Here is a 14,697-nt window from a genome sequence, read left to right on the forward strand (position 1 = left end):
TATATATATATATATATATATATATATATACGCGATATATTCGTCGTTTATTTCCTTCTTCTCTGCATAATATAGAGAACGAGAGCTAGAGAATAAATAAAGATAGAGCGAAAGACTGAGAGTGTGAAAAAGAAAAAAAGAAAGAAAGATAAGAGAGAGAGAGAGAGAGAGAGAGAGGAGGGGGGGGGGGGATAAACTTCAAACTTATTATTTCCTCACATTATGATCTAAGGCAGTCGAGTCAAAATTGCTAAACGCGGGGGAGTTGCTTGAACGCGTCGAACTTACAAAGGATCCTGTGTTCCAAGAGCTCTCCTCGTTAATTCCGTCGTACCCCGTCTAACCAGAGCTAACGAGTTCAAAGTTCTAACAACAAAGTTTCTAAAACGTTCACTAAAGCACAGCCTTGCCCATATCGCCTGAATGTGGTATGTGTGTGTGTATCTCTGCTTGTGACAGGTAACCGATACCGATCGAACATAGCGGATAGTGAAGAAAAGCGAATACTCGACGCAGAAAGAGAGAGAACAGGAGAGGAGAGAGACGGTCGTCGTCGTCGTCATTGTAGTGAAACACATGCTGGTCGGCACCGATCGCGCGACCGAACGAACGAACGAGCACGCACGCATGAATCATTTTATCCGTGATGCGAGAAGATAAAGTGAATCGTTGCGCATAATAGTAGATAGAAGACTTAAATAAAATTTTACATACAGTGTTAGTGAAAAACGACAGAAGTCGGAATTAAAATTTGTAAGAAAATGTAAAATTTATAAAACACGAAAACAAAAATAATATATTAAAATAATAATTAATATGTAATATAAAATAAAATGAGATAATAAGTAATTATTCCTGCGTTGATTGGGAATAAGGAGTAAGAGATAATCCAAGTGTTCACATCGCTGAGCAACAGCCAAGTGTTGCTTTTCACACTTGGGGAGAAATTCTGATTGGTCAAAAAACAGCCACTGTATTGGACGACTACGCATCCTCGGGAATGATACATACATCTCATCTTCTTAAGCTGGGTATACATTGAGCGAATGAACAAGGAACAAACAACGAATGCAAAATTTCGTTGTTACAATTTGGAAAATTTGAAAAATATATACGCGATAAGGTAATCCGAACAGAATGTTTCGGATTGATTTGCTCGTAAGGTTTATCGAAGAAAATTCGTACGCGTTTAGATGCAAATATATACATTCATGTTACATATTTGCTTGATTTGAAGAATTGGATTGCGATAAAAACGAAAAATGGAGAAGAATATAGGACGATGAATTAAATACAGTCAAAGGGAATTAATATTGCGAAAGTTGAAAAGAAGTTGAAAAAAGAAGATGAAGGAGGAAGGAGAAAAATCTAACGATATAGATAAGGAGAATAAGAACAAAAGTAAAGGATTGTAAGGAGAGGTGATAAATTGTCAGGGTTAGTACTAGAATTAAGTAGAAAATAAATAAAGATAAGCAAAGATAAATAATTCGATATAAAAGGCTGTGATGGATGGAGTAGAAATAATGAGAAGCATTGTGATATTTAGATATTAGATTTTCGCTAGCCAAATTCCAAACAACACATGTATGTACAAGACGTGTATGTCTTAAAGGCGTTCTTTCAATATCTTATTATCTGTAAGACGTTCTTACGATGTCTCAGGACGTCTTAATTTTATCTGGGACAGTACAAGTTGTGGATGAATGAGTATGGTTAAGATAAAAATGATCTAACCAAGCCTCTTCTTGACGTGTGAGCTGAAGTAAGTAAATAAATAAATAAATATATATATATATATATATGCATTCACTGTCTGTTTGTTGTTCATTCGCTCAGTGTGCACTTCCATCTTTACGTCACCAACCTATCTACCTATTTGTTGTTCGTTCGCTCGCACGGCAGGATTCTCCGCGGTTTACGCATTTTTCTACGAAGAAAGAGAAAAGAAGGAGAAGAAGAGAGAGAGAGAGAGAGAGAGAGAGAGAGAGAGAGAGAGAGAGAGAGAGAGAGAGAGAGNAGAGAGGACAACGACTGAGCGATCTCGACAGGTTCCCTCGTTCTATCGATTAAAAACACTAATCCACCCCTGTCACTTGCATCAGGAGTATGTATAGAGCAAGGCTGGCCCCAGGCACGTCCACGCAATCCTCTACTCATCTGCGCTTTTTCCTCTTGGACCTGGCGCTGGTGACCTTCTTCGTACCGACCGAGGCGTACATGGCGGCCCACAGCATGGTGCGGACGTTATTCCTCTCGGCGGCGTCCGCGCAACAGGCGTTATTGTCGCCGCCGTTATCGGCGTCGTCCGTAACGATCGTCGTCGCCGCGTTCACCGGCTCGTCCGAGGAGTGCTCGGGCAACGGCTCGCTACGCTCTTCCGAGTCGCTACGCTTGTCGCCGGTGGCCTCGTTTCGATCCTCCTCCCCCTCCGCCTGCCGGCGTCGACGGCGCGCCGCGGCGAGCTGCAAAGAAGATTCCTGCGATTCTCCTCTCACGGCTGCGTTACCTCGACGTGTCTCGGCGTCGTCGTCGTCGCCGCAGCCATCGTCGTCGTCGACGAGTCGCCGTTGTCGTCGCTCGGCTACTACTTCCGCCGAGACGAGAGAAGTGTCGTCCTCCGTCGTCCTCCCCGCCGGCACGCGATTCTTGCTTCCGTACAACGGACTCGCCGTCGGGCCCTCCTCGTCGTCTTCGAACATCGTCGGCACCGGAAGGTCTACAAGGAGGCTCTCGTTCAGCGCCGTCGTCCCGACGTCGTTATCCTCCTCCTCCTTGGCACGGGAGGCGCGCTCCTCCACCTCCATCAGCGGCTCAAGGTCCACCAGCTCCTTCCGGAGCGCCGTCTCGGCGTCGTCCGACAACTTCTTCTTGACGATCGAGCTCCACGACACCTCCGCGACCACCGGCTCCCGCCACTCCTCCTCGGCCATCTTGGACGAGTCGACTCCGACCTGCGACGACTGACTCGCGTGCCACTTCTTGCTCTTGCGAGGCTTCCTGCCGCGCGCGCCGTCCTGACGCAGAATCTTGCACTTGGAGGCGGCGTCCAGCTCTTCGGCCTTCTGCATCGCGTCGATGTCGATGATCTCGACGAGATCCGCGGTCGGCGAAGGAGCTCGTTTGCCCGGCAACGAGGTCCTCGAGGCGGCCCGACTCTTGGCCTTCCTCGTGGGACTCACCGGCTTGCGCTCCGCGGCGCAGACCTCCTCCAGAGGGTTGTAGATCACGGTGACCTCGGCTGCAGCCTCGCTGTCGATCACCATGACGTCCTTCCGCCTCTTGCCTGACGGCTTCGCTTGCTGTTGCTCCGTCGAACAATTCTCCACCGCGAGAGACTCCAACTCGCGTATCTCGGAGTGCTGCACGTGCTCCAGGTCGTCGTCGGAGGACAAGGCGTGCCTGCTGTGCCTGCGAGCTGCGGTGCGCGACGAGCAGCCGTCGCTCTCCGGCCTCCTGGACTTGACGTCCGGAGTGTCGCCGAGCTCGGAGCTGTGTATGTACTCCAGGTCGTCGTCCGAGATGGTGCTCTTGCTGCTCTTCCGCTGCTGGCCGCGCGACGACCCGGTGGTGACGCGCTCGCCGGCCTCCGGCCGCGTCATCTCCATGTGGATGTGCTCGATGTCGTCGTCCGACTGAGCGGCGGCAGCCACCATGTGGTACTCGATGGAGCTGAAATCGTCCAGGGGAGGAGGGTCCAACGGCGGCAGGTCGTCGTCGGTGCTCTGCAGGCCCGTTTCCGCGGCTGTCGACTCCTTCGCGCGTTCCGGCTTCTCCAGCCGGTCGTCGAGCGATCTGTCCTCGATGATGACGCTGTCCTCGTCCTCTTTCACCAGGTACTTCTCCACGCGAGCCGGCTGGTCGGCACGTTTCCGCGCGGGATCCGACGCTTTCTCGGAATCGCCGGCTCTTCTCGCGGACCTCCTCAGCGCTCCCCGGCTGACCTCATTCGGCGGCCGCGTCTCGTCAATAGTCCCGTTCCTCTCGGTGCGGTTCTCCATCAGCGTGACACTGTCGTCGTCGTAGTTGACGACGTACTTGGCCTTGGCGAAGCTCCTCTCGTCGCGCCTGCCCGACTTCTTGCAGCACCAGACGGTCTCCTTGGCCCGCGTCATCGGGCTGCTCGGGATCTCGCCTTGCTCGGCGCACAGACTGAGACTGGTCGGCACGTCGCGAAACGCCTCCTCCCTCTCGAAGTCGATCGACGAGACGTCACTGCCGCTCCCGGCCGCCGGCCCGGTGGTCAGCATCTCCGCGCAGAGGGCCCTACGCTCCCGCAGCTCGCGTATGTTCTCGTCGGGCACGCTGTCGATCGCCGGCTCGCTCGCCGAGCGCATCTCCGCGCAGATCTCCGTGAGATCGCGCAGCGTCTGGCCGCACTCAGGCGGCTCGAGGTCGCCGAGCGAGGCCGGGCCCTCCTCCGCGCACACGCTTCTAGGTGCCTCCGGCGGCGCGAGTATCTCCTCCGCGGAGTCGAACAACTCTTGACCGGAGTTGCTAACGACAGTATCCTCCTCGTCGGCCGACACGGTAATCACGGTGCCAAGAGGGTTGACGACTTTAGTTACCGGCTGACCCACCCTCTCAAATACCGATCGCCTACCTAGTAACAGAAAAAGCCGTTGGCAGGTATCAATATCGTGTGCCTCTCTCTCGCTCTCTCTCTCTCTCTCTCTCTCTCTTTCACTCTCTCACTCTCTCCCTTAAGTTCGTCTTTTCTCCCAGTTTCTTTTGCAAAGCGGATTCGCTCGCTCGAACAAACGGAAAATCATACGGAAGAACGTGCAGAGATTCTGAGAATGTTGCCGGTATTCGTAGTCGGATTTTATATTTAACGTCGTCTTGTTAAATTTATCTTCGGATGCTGTACAGCTCATTTCATTGGTTACGAAACATCTGAAGATGAACTTGATTAAGATGGTTTTAAAATCCGAATACCGGCTAGTGTATCTTAACGATGCGAGTGAATTCTATCGAACTACGGGAATCGGTGATGTGATCTCGAGGCTTCTCTTTCTAGGGTGTCTTGAGAAACGATGGGAAAAAATCTTTTGCCGTTTTCCAACGTCACGATCGCATCACGGCCGAACGTCAAGACAAACTTAACGGAGAGAGTCTGTACATCTGTTTGTAATTGTGTCGCACAACAAGTCTCTCTCTCTCTCACACACGCACGCACGCACACACGACGCACGCACGCACGCACACATACACACACACACACTTTCTCTAGCTCTCTAAGGTATATACAAAGCTAAAAAAGCCTCGAGCAAATGTGGTATATCTATATAATGATTAGTACAAAGACAGTACACACAACTCTTAAAACACATTCGTTTTCTCTCTCTTTCTCTTTTATTCAAAAATGCAAAAGAACGGGCGTACGAGAAACATGTCTCGCTCTGTTAGTGCTCATGATATTTAATATATAGTTACGGGGACAAAATGAAGATACCTGCCTCTGGCCAGTTCTGTATCCACGCAAACTTACAACGCTAGTTTCGGAAATATCTTTCGTTACGTGCGGGAGGTGAATCAAGGAAGTAAGAAAAATTCGCTCGCGCGAACATTCTTTATCTTTTCTTGTCGTTCGTTCTTTTTCCTCGCCATGTTATATACAAGGTCTCGCAGTGCGCCGCGACAATGTCATCGTGAAAATATCGTCGGCGAATATTTTGTCTCTCGAGAATCTTGTTCGTATTATGCTTCTCGATATTACTGCTCTAAAATGCGGCAACCTCGGCACACGCACATATATCATGTCAAATTTTACACGAATCATATTTATATATATATATATATTAATCCTGCAAGCTTTATGAGCTCGAAGGCGAATGAATGAGATGTTGGTTCCAATAAGTATCCGATTAAACGTACACATATTCGCAAAATTGCACACACAATGTCAAAGATTCCGTTCGATGGGATCCGACGGAGAAAAATACTGTTTTCAATCCGATCGTCAAACATGAGAAAGAATGTGAGCATACAATGCATACAATGTGGCAAAACGTGGAATGCAGGCAAACCAAAATATCGATCGTAATAATTTTTTCCCAGAGCAAAAACATAAAGAGCGAAAATTCCAATGTCAATTTTTAAATTAGAAAATTTATATTTTCGACGAATTCACGCTGGAGAAAAAAGTTCATAATCAACCCTCAAAAAATTATGAATCTTCTCTGGCGCGAACTTAGGACAAGTGGAAATTTTCCAATTTGAAAACATTTCACTTTTCACACTTCTGCTCTGGAGAAAAACATTATATGATCGTTACCCAGGTAGCATTAACGCAAATTTCAGAGGGTCAAATCACATATAAGTATGCCTTTTCCTCTTTTTTTCTCTCTCTCTCTCTCTCTTTCTCGCTCGTACACGGAAATGTTTCGATTGCAAATTGCAATCGAAAGACGATAAGTATGTAGACCAAAACTAGACTTAACTATACGCTCAACGAAATGGATCTGCATTCGTGATTGTGACAGCGCCTCCGATTGAGACGTTCCCATGAGACATCAACATAATGATGTACTTACCTGGAGCACGGTGCGACGCGATAGATATCTCGAGCATAGCTTCCGCGAGATCTTCCCTCAGTTGACTTTCGCAACTGCCGACGGCCACGTTTTCACTGTCCAGAGGATCGCCATAGGCCTCCATGAACCTCGGCGATTGCTCGTAACTGCCTATAAAGCCAATCAAATTAATACTTTTATTTTTTTTTATAATTAAAACGTTAATTCGTGAAAATTTAATCAATAATTTAATTTAATTAATAATTTAATTAATTCGCTGTATTTATGTATACATGTATGTATGTATGCATGTGTGTGTGTGTGTGCGCGCACGCGCGCACACACATACACACACGCTAGACTCCCGTATAACCCGAGTTCTTATAACGCGAATTCCTATAACGCGCTAAAGATATTGCGACTACTGTTTTCATATAACGCGATTCTTCGTACAACGCACCGGTTTCTTCTGTTTCATCGTTGTTCTATTTTTTAACGCGGTCATTCTTAATATAACGGTAACAAAATATTTTTCAATTTTTTAAATTAAAAAAAAAAACAATACATAAAATTGTATAATTATATTTTTATTAAATTTCAATGAAATAAAAGATTTTTTAGTTGGCATAACAATAATCATTTCAAACATGTTACTTTAGATTATACGCGTTATACGAGAAAAATTCTCGTACAGCACGATTTCCTATAACGCGAATTCATATAGCGCATAACGTATTAACCGCGTTAATACGGGAGTCTACTGTATATATATATATCGAAACTCGGTCTCCCTCTTCCTCTCTACCTCGATCCATACATTTTTATAACGCAGTAATCTCAGACACTCACTTCCCGATCCGTCGATAACCACCGGCATCAGAGGTCTGGAGGATGCATGTGGCATATTAACGGGCTTAGATCTCGCCGGACGTGATCCACCAGACGTAACTCCGATCTCAACCGCTTCCGCTTCAACCAGATTAACGGAGACACTGGACAACAAGTGACATCTCGTTGATGAGTCACGTTCTTCAGGAACCGGATTGCGAAATCAAGCGAGAAGTTAAAAATTACCAACCCGCTGGGTGCGTTATAAGTCTTAAACACGAACTGCGGCCCCATCCATAATCGTCTGTGCGGTCCAGCATGCGTCACGATCTCCACTTGGCTCAACCAACGGTCCTCAGCTGTGTCGAGTTCCTGGCTGTTCTTCGGCGCGAACGTAACGCTCAGCAACGGATTGGATAGAGGTAACGGTGGTGCAATTTCCGAAGAATTGGGCGTTCTCAAAAGCGGCCATTGACCCTTCGCTTCAACCTCCAACTCGATCATGGTGTCGTCGCAAACCTTTTCCTTTGGCACTCCTGAAAAAAATAATAAAATGTCAATGACAAATAAATATATATATAATAATAATAATAATAAATGATAAATGAACAAAGTAAAATGACCCGCAACTTGGAGAGAGAAAATATAACAGAGAGAGAAAGATAGATAGATAGATAGATAGAGGGGGGGGGGGGGGGAAAAATGAAATNTTATTAAATGAAAAATTGAAAAATTGATTTATAATTTTCATTTTCATCATATAATAATAATTTGTTATTAAATTATTTTATTGAATTTATTTTTTATCTTATCATTGACTTTATTGAAGTGAAAAAGGATCAATACATCTTATTATCTTATCTCAGATAATAAAAATCATGTAATTATTTTTAAATGCAACAAATCATAAAAAAGTTCAAGAGCATTATTCTTCTTTTTGTTACGCACCAGCAGCTGGTTTAGGTTCCAAATCATATTGGATCAAATTGCCGTGGCATGCCATGATGAACAAGGAATCAACCGCTCTCTTGACAACCTTGCTGCTGGACTCCCTCTGCGCGTACATCCAAGCTCTCGGTGGAGCAAAGCACACGCAAATCTTCAATGGCAAGGTCCCACCGTCGTCCGAATGTAATCGTTGTCTCTGCTGCGGTCTGCTGTGATACACGTGACAATTCTTTAATCGTATCGTTTCTCATCGTTTCTTCTTACGAAATCCGACACTCTCGATGATAATCACCTCGGTTGCGAGGAGCTGTTGACGTGATTCAAAGAAGAAGGCTGCCGTATTTGCGATAGAGGATGCAGTATCGTTGGAAGAGGGTACGGTGGAAGTCGAGGGTTCGAATACGGATACACAGATAGAGGTAGCTCCGCGTGAGACACAGGCGAATGAGACCGGGTGCCGTCGTCCGTCAGGCCGGCGCTCTTGTGGAATCTCGACAGTCTGTTGACCACGTGAGGCGTAGAGTGCGTCCTCACACCCACGAGACCGCCGTAAGGAGCGACGGGGAAAACGTGAGTGGTACCTCTTACGGTGGAAACTGCGGCCCAACGCGTATCGCTTGAGAACACCATGTCCTGCGATGCGAAAGCATGCAATGTTAAACGATGAGAGAGATGCTCGAATAAAGTGTGTACACACAGAGAAAAGGGTTTCTTTAGATTTAGTATTTCTATTTATTTGACTAAAGTTTATTTCATAGAAACAGCATGTACGAAATATTATTATTATTATATACATTAAAAATTTGATTACCTCATTCAAGAAAATTCTATTATTTAACAAGAAAAAATGCTATTATTTGAAATAATATTTTTTAGCCGAATAAAATAATATTTGGTTACAAAAATATGTAAAATGAAACGAATAATTTCTTTATAAGAAAATTATCTTTCGTTTCACAAATTTTTTTATTTAAGATAAAGATACGTATTTGTTGAAAAGTCTAACAATCATATTCATTAATCGAAACATTAGTTTCTTCGAAACATGCCAATGATAAAATTTGTTTGAACGTGATAAAATTTATTAAATTTGAAGAAATCTTTTTCTCAGTGTGCAGGATGTAATTTAATTGGTGTCACACAAATATTCTGGAGGTGTGTTTCCATCGATTAAACATTAAAAAAGTTCATATAAAGACGGGTTTAGAAACGCTTAATTTTAAGAATTATTAAAAATTTTTATGCCAATGAATTTTTATCCTTGGAAACATTTAAAGTTTATTGTTTACGCTTGACTTTTGTGCTAAATGTTGACGTTTTAAAACAGTGTATCGTAAATGAATGTGAATAAATACGTTATACTCCAAAAGTATTTAATAGAGTATGATACAGCATAGAACACAGGTTCGGAGGATGCATCGAAATAGGAGACAAATTTTTTGAACAATTATTCTAACAAAATGTTCTGTCTTATGTTTACTTGGTTTTTCTTTATTTCTGTTAGACTTTGTCTTAAATTTTAATTGTATTACTTGTTCTGCTGGATTGCTTATCAATTGTTTGATATTGTTAAACAATAAAATTTCTTCTACCTCGGAAACTAAGCGTTCCTAAACTCGTGTTTATAGATCGTTTTTAAGGATGGAAGAATATGGAGTTAAAATTTTAATTAAGATGCGGAAATATGAAGGAATCGCATAAATATTAGTTGGAAGAGAAATTTATGAATTATGTATTCTGTAGAAAAAAATAAGATTATATACATCAACATATAAACAAATGCCATAGAAGAGAATATAGTTTAAAGAATTAAGTAACGATAAAGACAAAAACGGAGAATATACAATGATGAGTTACAGTTGAATGATGAGATAAGTTAAAGGAGATATATAATGCGGAAGTTATGGAAAGAGAAAAGAAGTTGAAGAAAAGGAAAAACGAAAGAGATGAAAAAGATATGGAAAAGTAAGATTGAAGGTAAAAAGACATAGGGCGAAGGAACAGATTGTTTGTGGTTAGTGCAAGAATTAAGAAGGAAAATAAATAAGAGTAAGCTAAAATAAAAGGCTGTAATAGATAGGAATAATGAGAGAAGCACTGTTTGTACAATGACATTTGTGTATTAGATTTTAGCTAGTCAAGTAGTTACAGGAAATAGATAGATGCTCGAGGTTAAGTTCGAAATTGCAAACCATGTAAAATCCCTACTTGGCATGTAAAATGAACTGATATATGAACACTTTTTAATGTTGAGTCGATGAAAATTCTTTTACAATATATGACACCAATTAAGACACACCCTTTTTACACACACACACACGCACAGAGAGAGAGAGAGAGAGAGAGAGAGAGAGAGAGAGAGAAACAGAGTCCCACAACTCGCAACTTTAATTTTACCAAAATTCTCTGGGCAATCTCAAGACAATTTTCTTCAGTGAAAATGTCAAGGAACATCATTATTTATGGTGACGTAAATTTTTAATGTAACATCTTTGTAGCTGAGCTTCAAATGAAAATTTTGTTGAAGTATAGTATACTTGACGTTAATTGGAGAAAAGAATTTTCTCATGCATTTAATCGCCCGAAATTTGGTTTGCGGAAAGCTTCGCTTTTTCGATCGCTTAATCTCACTGATCCTGAAATTATTGATACCTTGATATTTTGCCGGGGAAATATTAATTCTAAATCGCTCCAAGTTTTTCCCCTTTCAGTAAAATTAAGGTAGCGAATGTATAAGATGCCCTGTATATACAGGGTATATCTAAATTTCACTAATAAAACTCACAAGATAGATGCTATAAAGAAAAAATAAATAGAAGAGCTTCGGTAAATATGTTCGTAAATATTTAATATTTCTTCAAACGTTTACTTTCTGAGATATAGCTTCCGCAATATCAGTTTAAACAAAAAAAAAAAAATATATATATATATTTTTTTTTTAATTCATTAAATCGTGTTTTACAAATAAATAACTAAACACATATTGTTATAAGATTGGCTGAAAATGTCTGCTTCCCTTATCAATTGACACGTAATAGAGTTCAAATACACCCTGCATAAAGCGGGGCCTACAACGAGTGTTTTAGGCCTTGAGAAATGGAGCAATCCTAGTCGGACTATGTTTGATCAATTTCTTATTGTAGACCGGGGCTAATCGAGATGAACAAGCGATAAATGAAGTGTGCGTGTACCTGTACTTTCGCAGTGGTGTCGCCACGGTGTAAAATGTACAGGTGGTGCACCGCGGCCAGTGTTGGACCGCCGGGATGCGGCTGAATTCTGAATACATGGAAATCATGTCCTCTTCTGTCCGCTGTCATTAACAACGCGCCGGTTAAGTCGAACGTCATGGCGACGATCGCGTCACTATGGGCAGTAAAATGAGCAATTACAGTCTCTATATTCGCATCGTCCAACTCTTTCTCCTCTTTCGCCGCCTGAAGATCCAATATCGTCACGACACCGGGCTGAGTCACGTCACTGCCCGTGCTGTTGACCGCCATCGGCGAGACCGAGTTCCCCGTGAGACTTGAGGCCACCGTTTCCCCGAGTCCACGGAGACCCTTGCCCAGTGACTTCGCCGCGTAAAGGACCGTCGCCGTGTAACTCTGCACACCTTCGCCCTCACAACCGCCGCTGCTCCTTCTCGCGGGTATCAGTTTCCTCTCGCTGTGAACATTACGCAACGTACGAATGCGTTGTACGCGATCTAACGCGGACAGTCTTCATCAAATGTGACACGGTACCTGTAAGCGAGCCATCGTGTTCCTAGAGCGACGGGGTTTGGATTCGGGCCAGGGCTGGCGTAGCAAGTGGTGATTGTAATAATATCCTCTAACGTTCTGGCATCGAAGACGGCAATTTTTTCTAAGAACGTCACAACCACGGACTGTCTGTTCGCTAGCACGTCGCAGACAGGATTTTTGAATTTTATGCTTTTCACTTGCTCGCTGGTTTTTAAGGAGATGAAGCTGATGTGGCAAAATTGTGGTCCCGGACCAGCCGAGTCGCAGATCGCTACCATTGGCCGTTTCGCTTCGAATGGGTCGACATGTTCGTCGTCAGTCTTTGGATTTGGTAGAATTCGAAGGGTACGAACTACGCCCTGCCGCCATGATAAGACCTCCGTTGCCTCTCCCGTCGCTGCTATCAGCCATACCTATGTTCGTAAATTGACACTCGTTGGAACAATGCATTACAGAACAAGAGATATAATATTCGTCATAACAAGATAATTCGAATGAACGAGAGAATTATCTACCTGAACACCAGTCGCGTATCCCAGCACCAATAACAATGGTGGCGTACTGGAACCTTCATTGTAGTCGGGATATAAAGCGGGGTCATTTATATCCGCGTACTCAAATCGTGCCCATGATATGGTTTCCTTATTATCGGAATTGGATACTCCAGCGTATCCCTGTGAACAGAGAGAAAACATCTGTAAGTAAAATATTGATAATATTGAAAGGAGTTGCAAGGACCATTTCTCTTGTAAGACGAAAAAGTGCACATACATGTTTGTAAGGTTTGATAAATAGTAAGTATGAAATACAGTCGACACTAAAAACCTTCGTGAATGCCAAAGAAATACACCTGTGGCACTATGTCGTTGATGATCCCAGCCACGCTGTCGATGATCGAGCGATCCACTATAGGTTGAGGTGAGACAACTTGAGCTCCTTTATGTACACCTCGCCTTGGTGATTCCGCAGACATCTTTTACTCCAAATTAATTTTATCTACCTGCAAAGAGAGAGCAGGAATCTCTTTGTGACATATCATCGTGTCATAAGGTCATAAATTTGTTTAAATGCACATCAGGCTCAATTAAATCAGAAGAAAGTCATCCATTAAAGACACTAATGATTTGGCAAATACAACAAAAACTCTTCATTGTACGTTCATAAAACAACACATTCACACAGATCTACCGAGAAGTATATTGTTGAAAACTTTACGAGCGTTCGTGGAAATTCATACAAGAATCTTCAATTTGCACGGTGGATAAACCATAATATCGCGTGCTTCATCGTGGTATTTTGCAATGGTTCCTTGCGGCAGTCGGTGTCGCAGAATTACAATTAGAATTATAATTACGGGAAAACGATTATTAGTGAATACTTAGGAATTCTCAGCGAATCTTCGTCGGGCGTTCAAGCTTTGCAAAAGAAACGACCATTATTACAACGACGAACTGAAAGACGTCTGTAGGACGAACGAACGAACGAACGTCACGGAACGAACGGAGACAAAGAAAGACGCGACTCGCGGGCTGAGCTGGAGATACGTCGAAAGGACGGTCGTTTCCGCAAAAGAAAAAAAAAAAGAAAAACGTCCCGAGTCGCCCCGGTGAGTATCTTTGGGAAACGTAGAAACAAACAACTGGCTCTCGAAGCTGGACTTCACGGGCGCACGCACCGGAGAGAGAAATCCCCTTTACTGGCAAAAGACACAGTATACCAACGCCGATTGCACACAATCCTCGCGCGCGAGCGGACAAAGAACTCTCTCGTCCGAAGTGCACTCGTCGTCGTCGAACGTCATTACGTGGACATCGCTATTACACCATTAAATCGCGCATCAACGATAACACGGCCATACGTCATCCGCTGATCGCCGTCGCCGCCGAGAGCCCGGATATCCCACGACGACGGAGCGTCGTCACGCGGTGCATTATTTAACGCGCACGAAAAGTGGGAAAGTGCATTTGGCTACAATCGTCGTCGGTGGCGACGGCGGCGATGGTGTGTGTTGTGTTGACGGCGGATGGGTTGGTGGGCGCCGCAGCGGGGATAGGAGCGGGGCCGCGGGAAGGGGAGGGGTCTATTTTGCCTGTCGTGTGTCGCGTAGAGTGTTGTTGCACAACGCGACACACACACCACACAGCTGTGCGCGGAATGTGCGCTCAGGGACGACGAGAAAGTACAGGTCGCGTCGTACTCTCGCAGGATGATGAAGACGATACGCGGTACGCACAATCGGGGACCCCTCGTGTAAACAATGACACTTGCAACGCGGAAAAACGGGATAGGAGCAAGAAAGAAAGAGAGAGAGAAGAAGAAGGGGGGGAGGGGGCAGAGAAGAAGAGGGGTCACGGTGAACAACGACGACGTATCCCGCGAATTGATAATACAGCAGTCGCATAAAACGTTTACGCAATAGCGTTAAAAAAAGCGAGCGAGCGGGAGCGGATTAGACGGGGGGTGGGCGGGTGGAACAGGCAGAGGAAAAATCGGGGGCACAAAACAGACTCGCGCTGCTTATCGCCGTGCCGTTGTTATCGACGTGCCTCTTGTGTGCGTACGTAACACGAGCGAACGGGTCATTTTGTTCATGATCGATAGAAAAGAGAGAGAGATAGGAGGAGAAAGAGGGAGAGAGCGGGAGAAGGGGGAGGGGAGAT

At 44.3% G+C, this 14,697-nt stretch overlaps 1 protein-coding gene across 5 annotated transcripts in view; it reads right to left on the bottom strand.

The window, feature by feature from the left end:
• Nucleotides 1-1,787: 1,787 nt before the first annotated feature.
• LOC106749423 overlaps nt 1,788-14,697 on the bottom strand; it is a 13,216-nt gene continuing 306 nt past the window's right edge. The window contains exons 1-11 of one of the 5 annotated variants that reach the window (XM_014628836.1): nt 13,713-13,894; nt 12,888-13,037; nt 12,553-12,711; nt 12,038-12,450; nt 11,483-11,960; nt 8,584-8,924; nt 8,292-8,500; nt 7,594-7,879; nt 7,365-7,507; nt 6,537-6,686; nt 1,788-4,603 (exon numbers count right to left, since the gene is read on the bottom strand). In XM_014628836.1, coding sequence (XP_014484322.1) covers nt 2,157-4,603; nt 6,537-6,686; nt 7,365-7,507; nt 7,594-7,879; nt 8,292-8,500; nt 8,584-8,924; nt 11,483-11,960; nt 12,038-12,450; nt 12,553-12,711; nt 12,888-13,010 — 4,749 coding nt within the window. In that variant the 5' untranslated portion in view covers nt 13,011-13,037; nt 13,713-13,894 and the 3' untranslated portion in view covers nt 1,788-2,156. The other 4 variants (XM_014628837.1, XM_014628838.1, XM_014628840.1 and 1 more) reach the window with 4 other exon arrangements.

The sequence above is a fragment of the Dinoponera quadriceps genome, unplaced genomic scaffold, assembly GCF_001313825.1.
Source record: "Dinoponera quadriceps isolate SergipeBrazil2010 unplaced genomic scaffold, ASM131382v1 scaffold3775, whole genome shotgun sequence".
In the NCBI taxonomy this organism is placed as follows: Eukaryota; Metazoa; Arthropoda; class Insecta; order Hymenoptera; family Formicidae; genus Dinoponera; species Dinoponera quadriceps.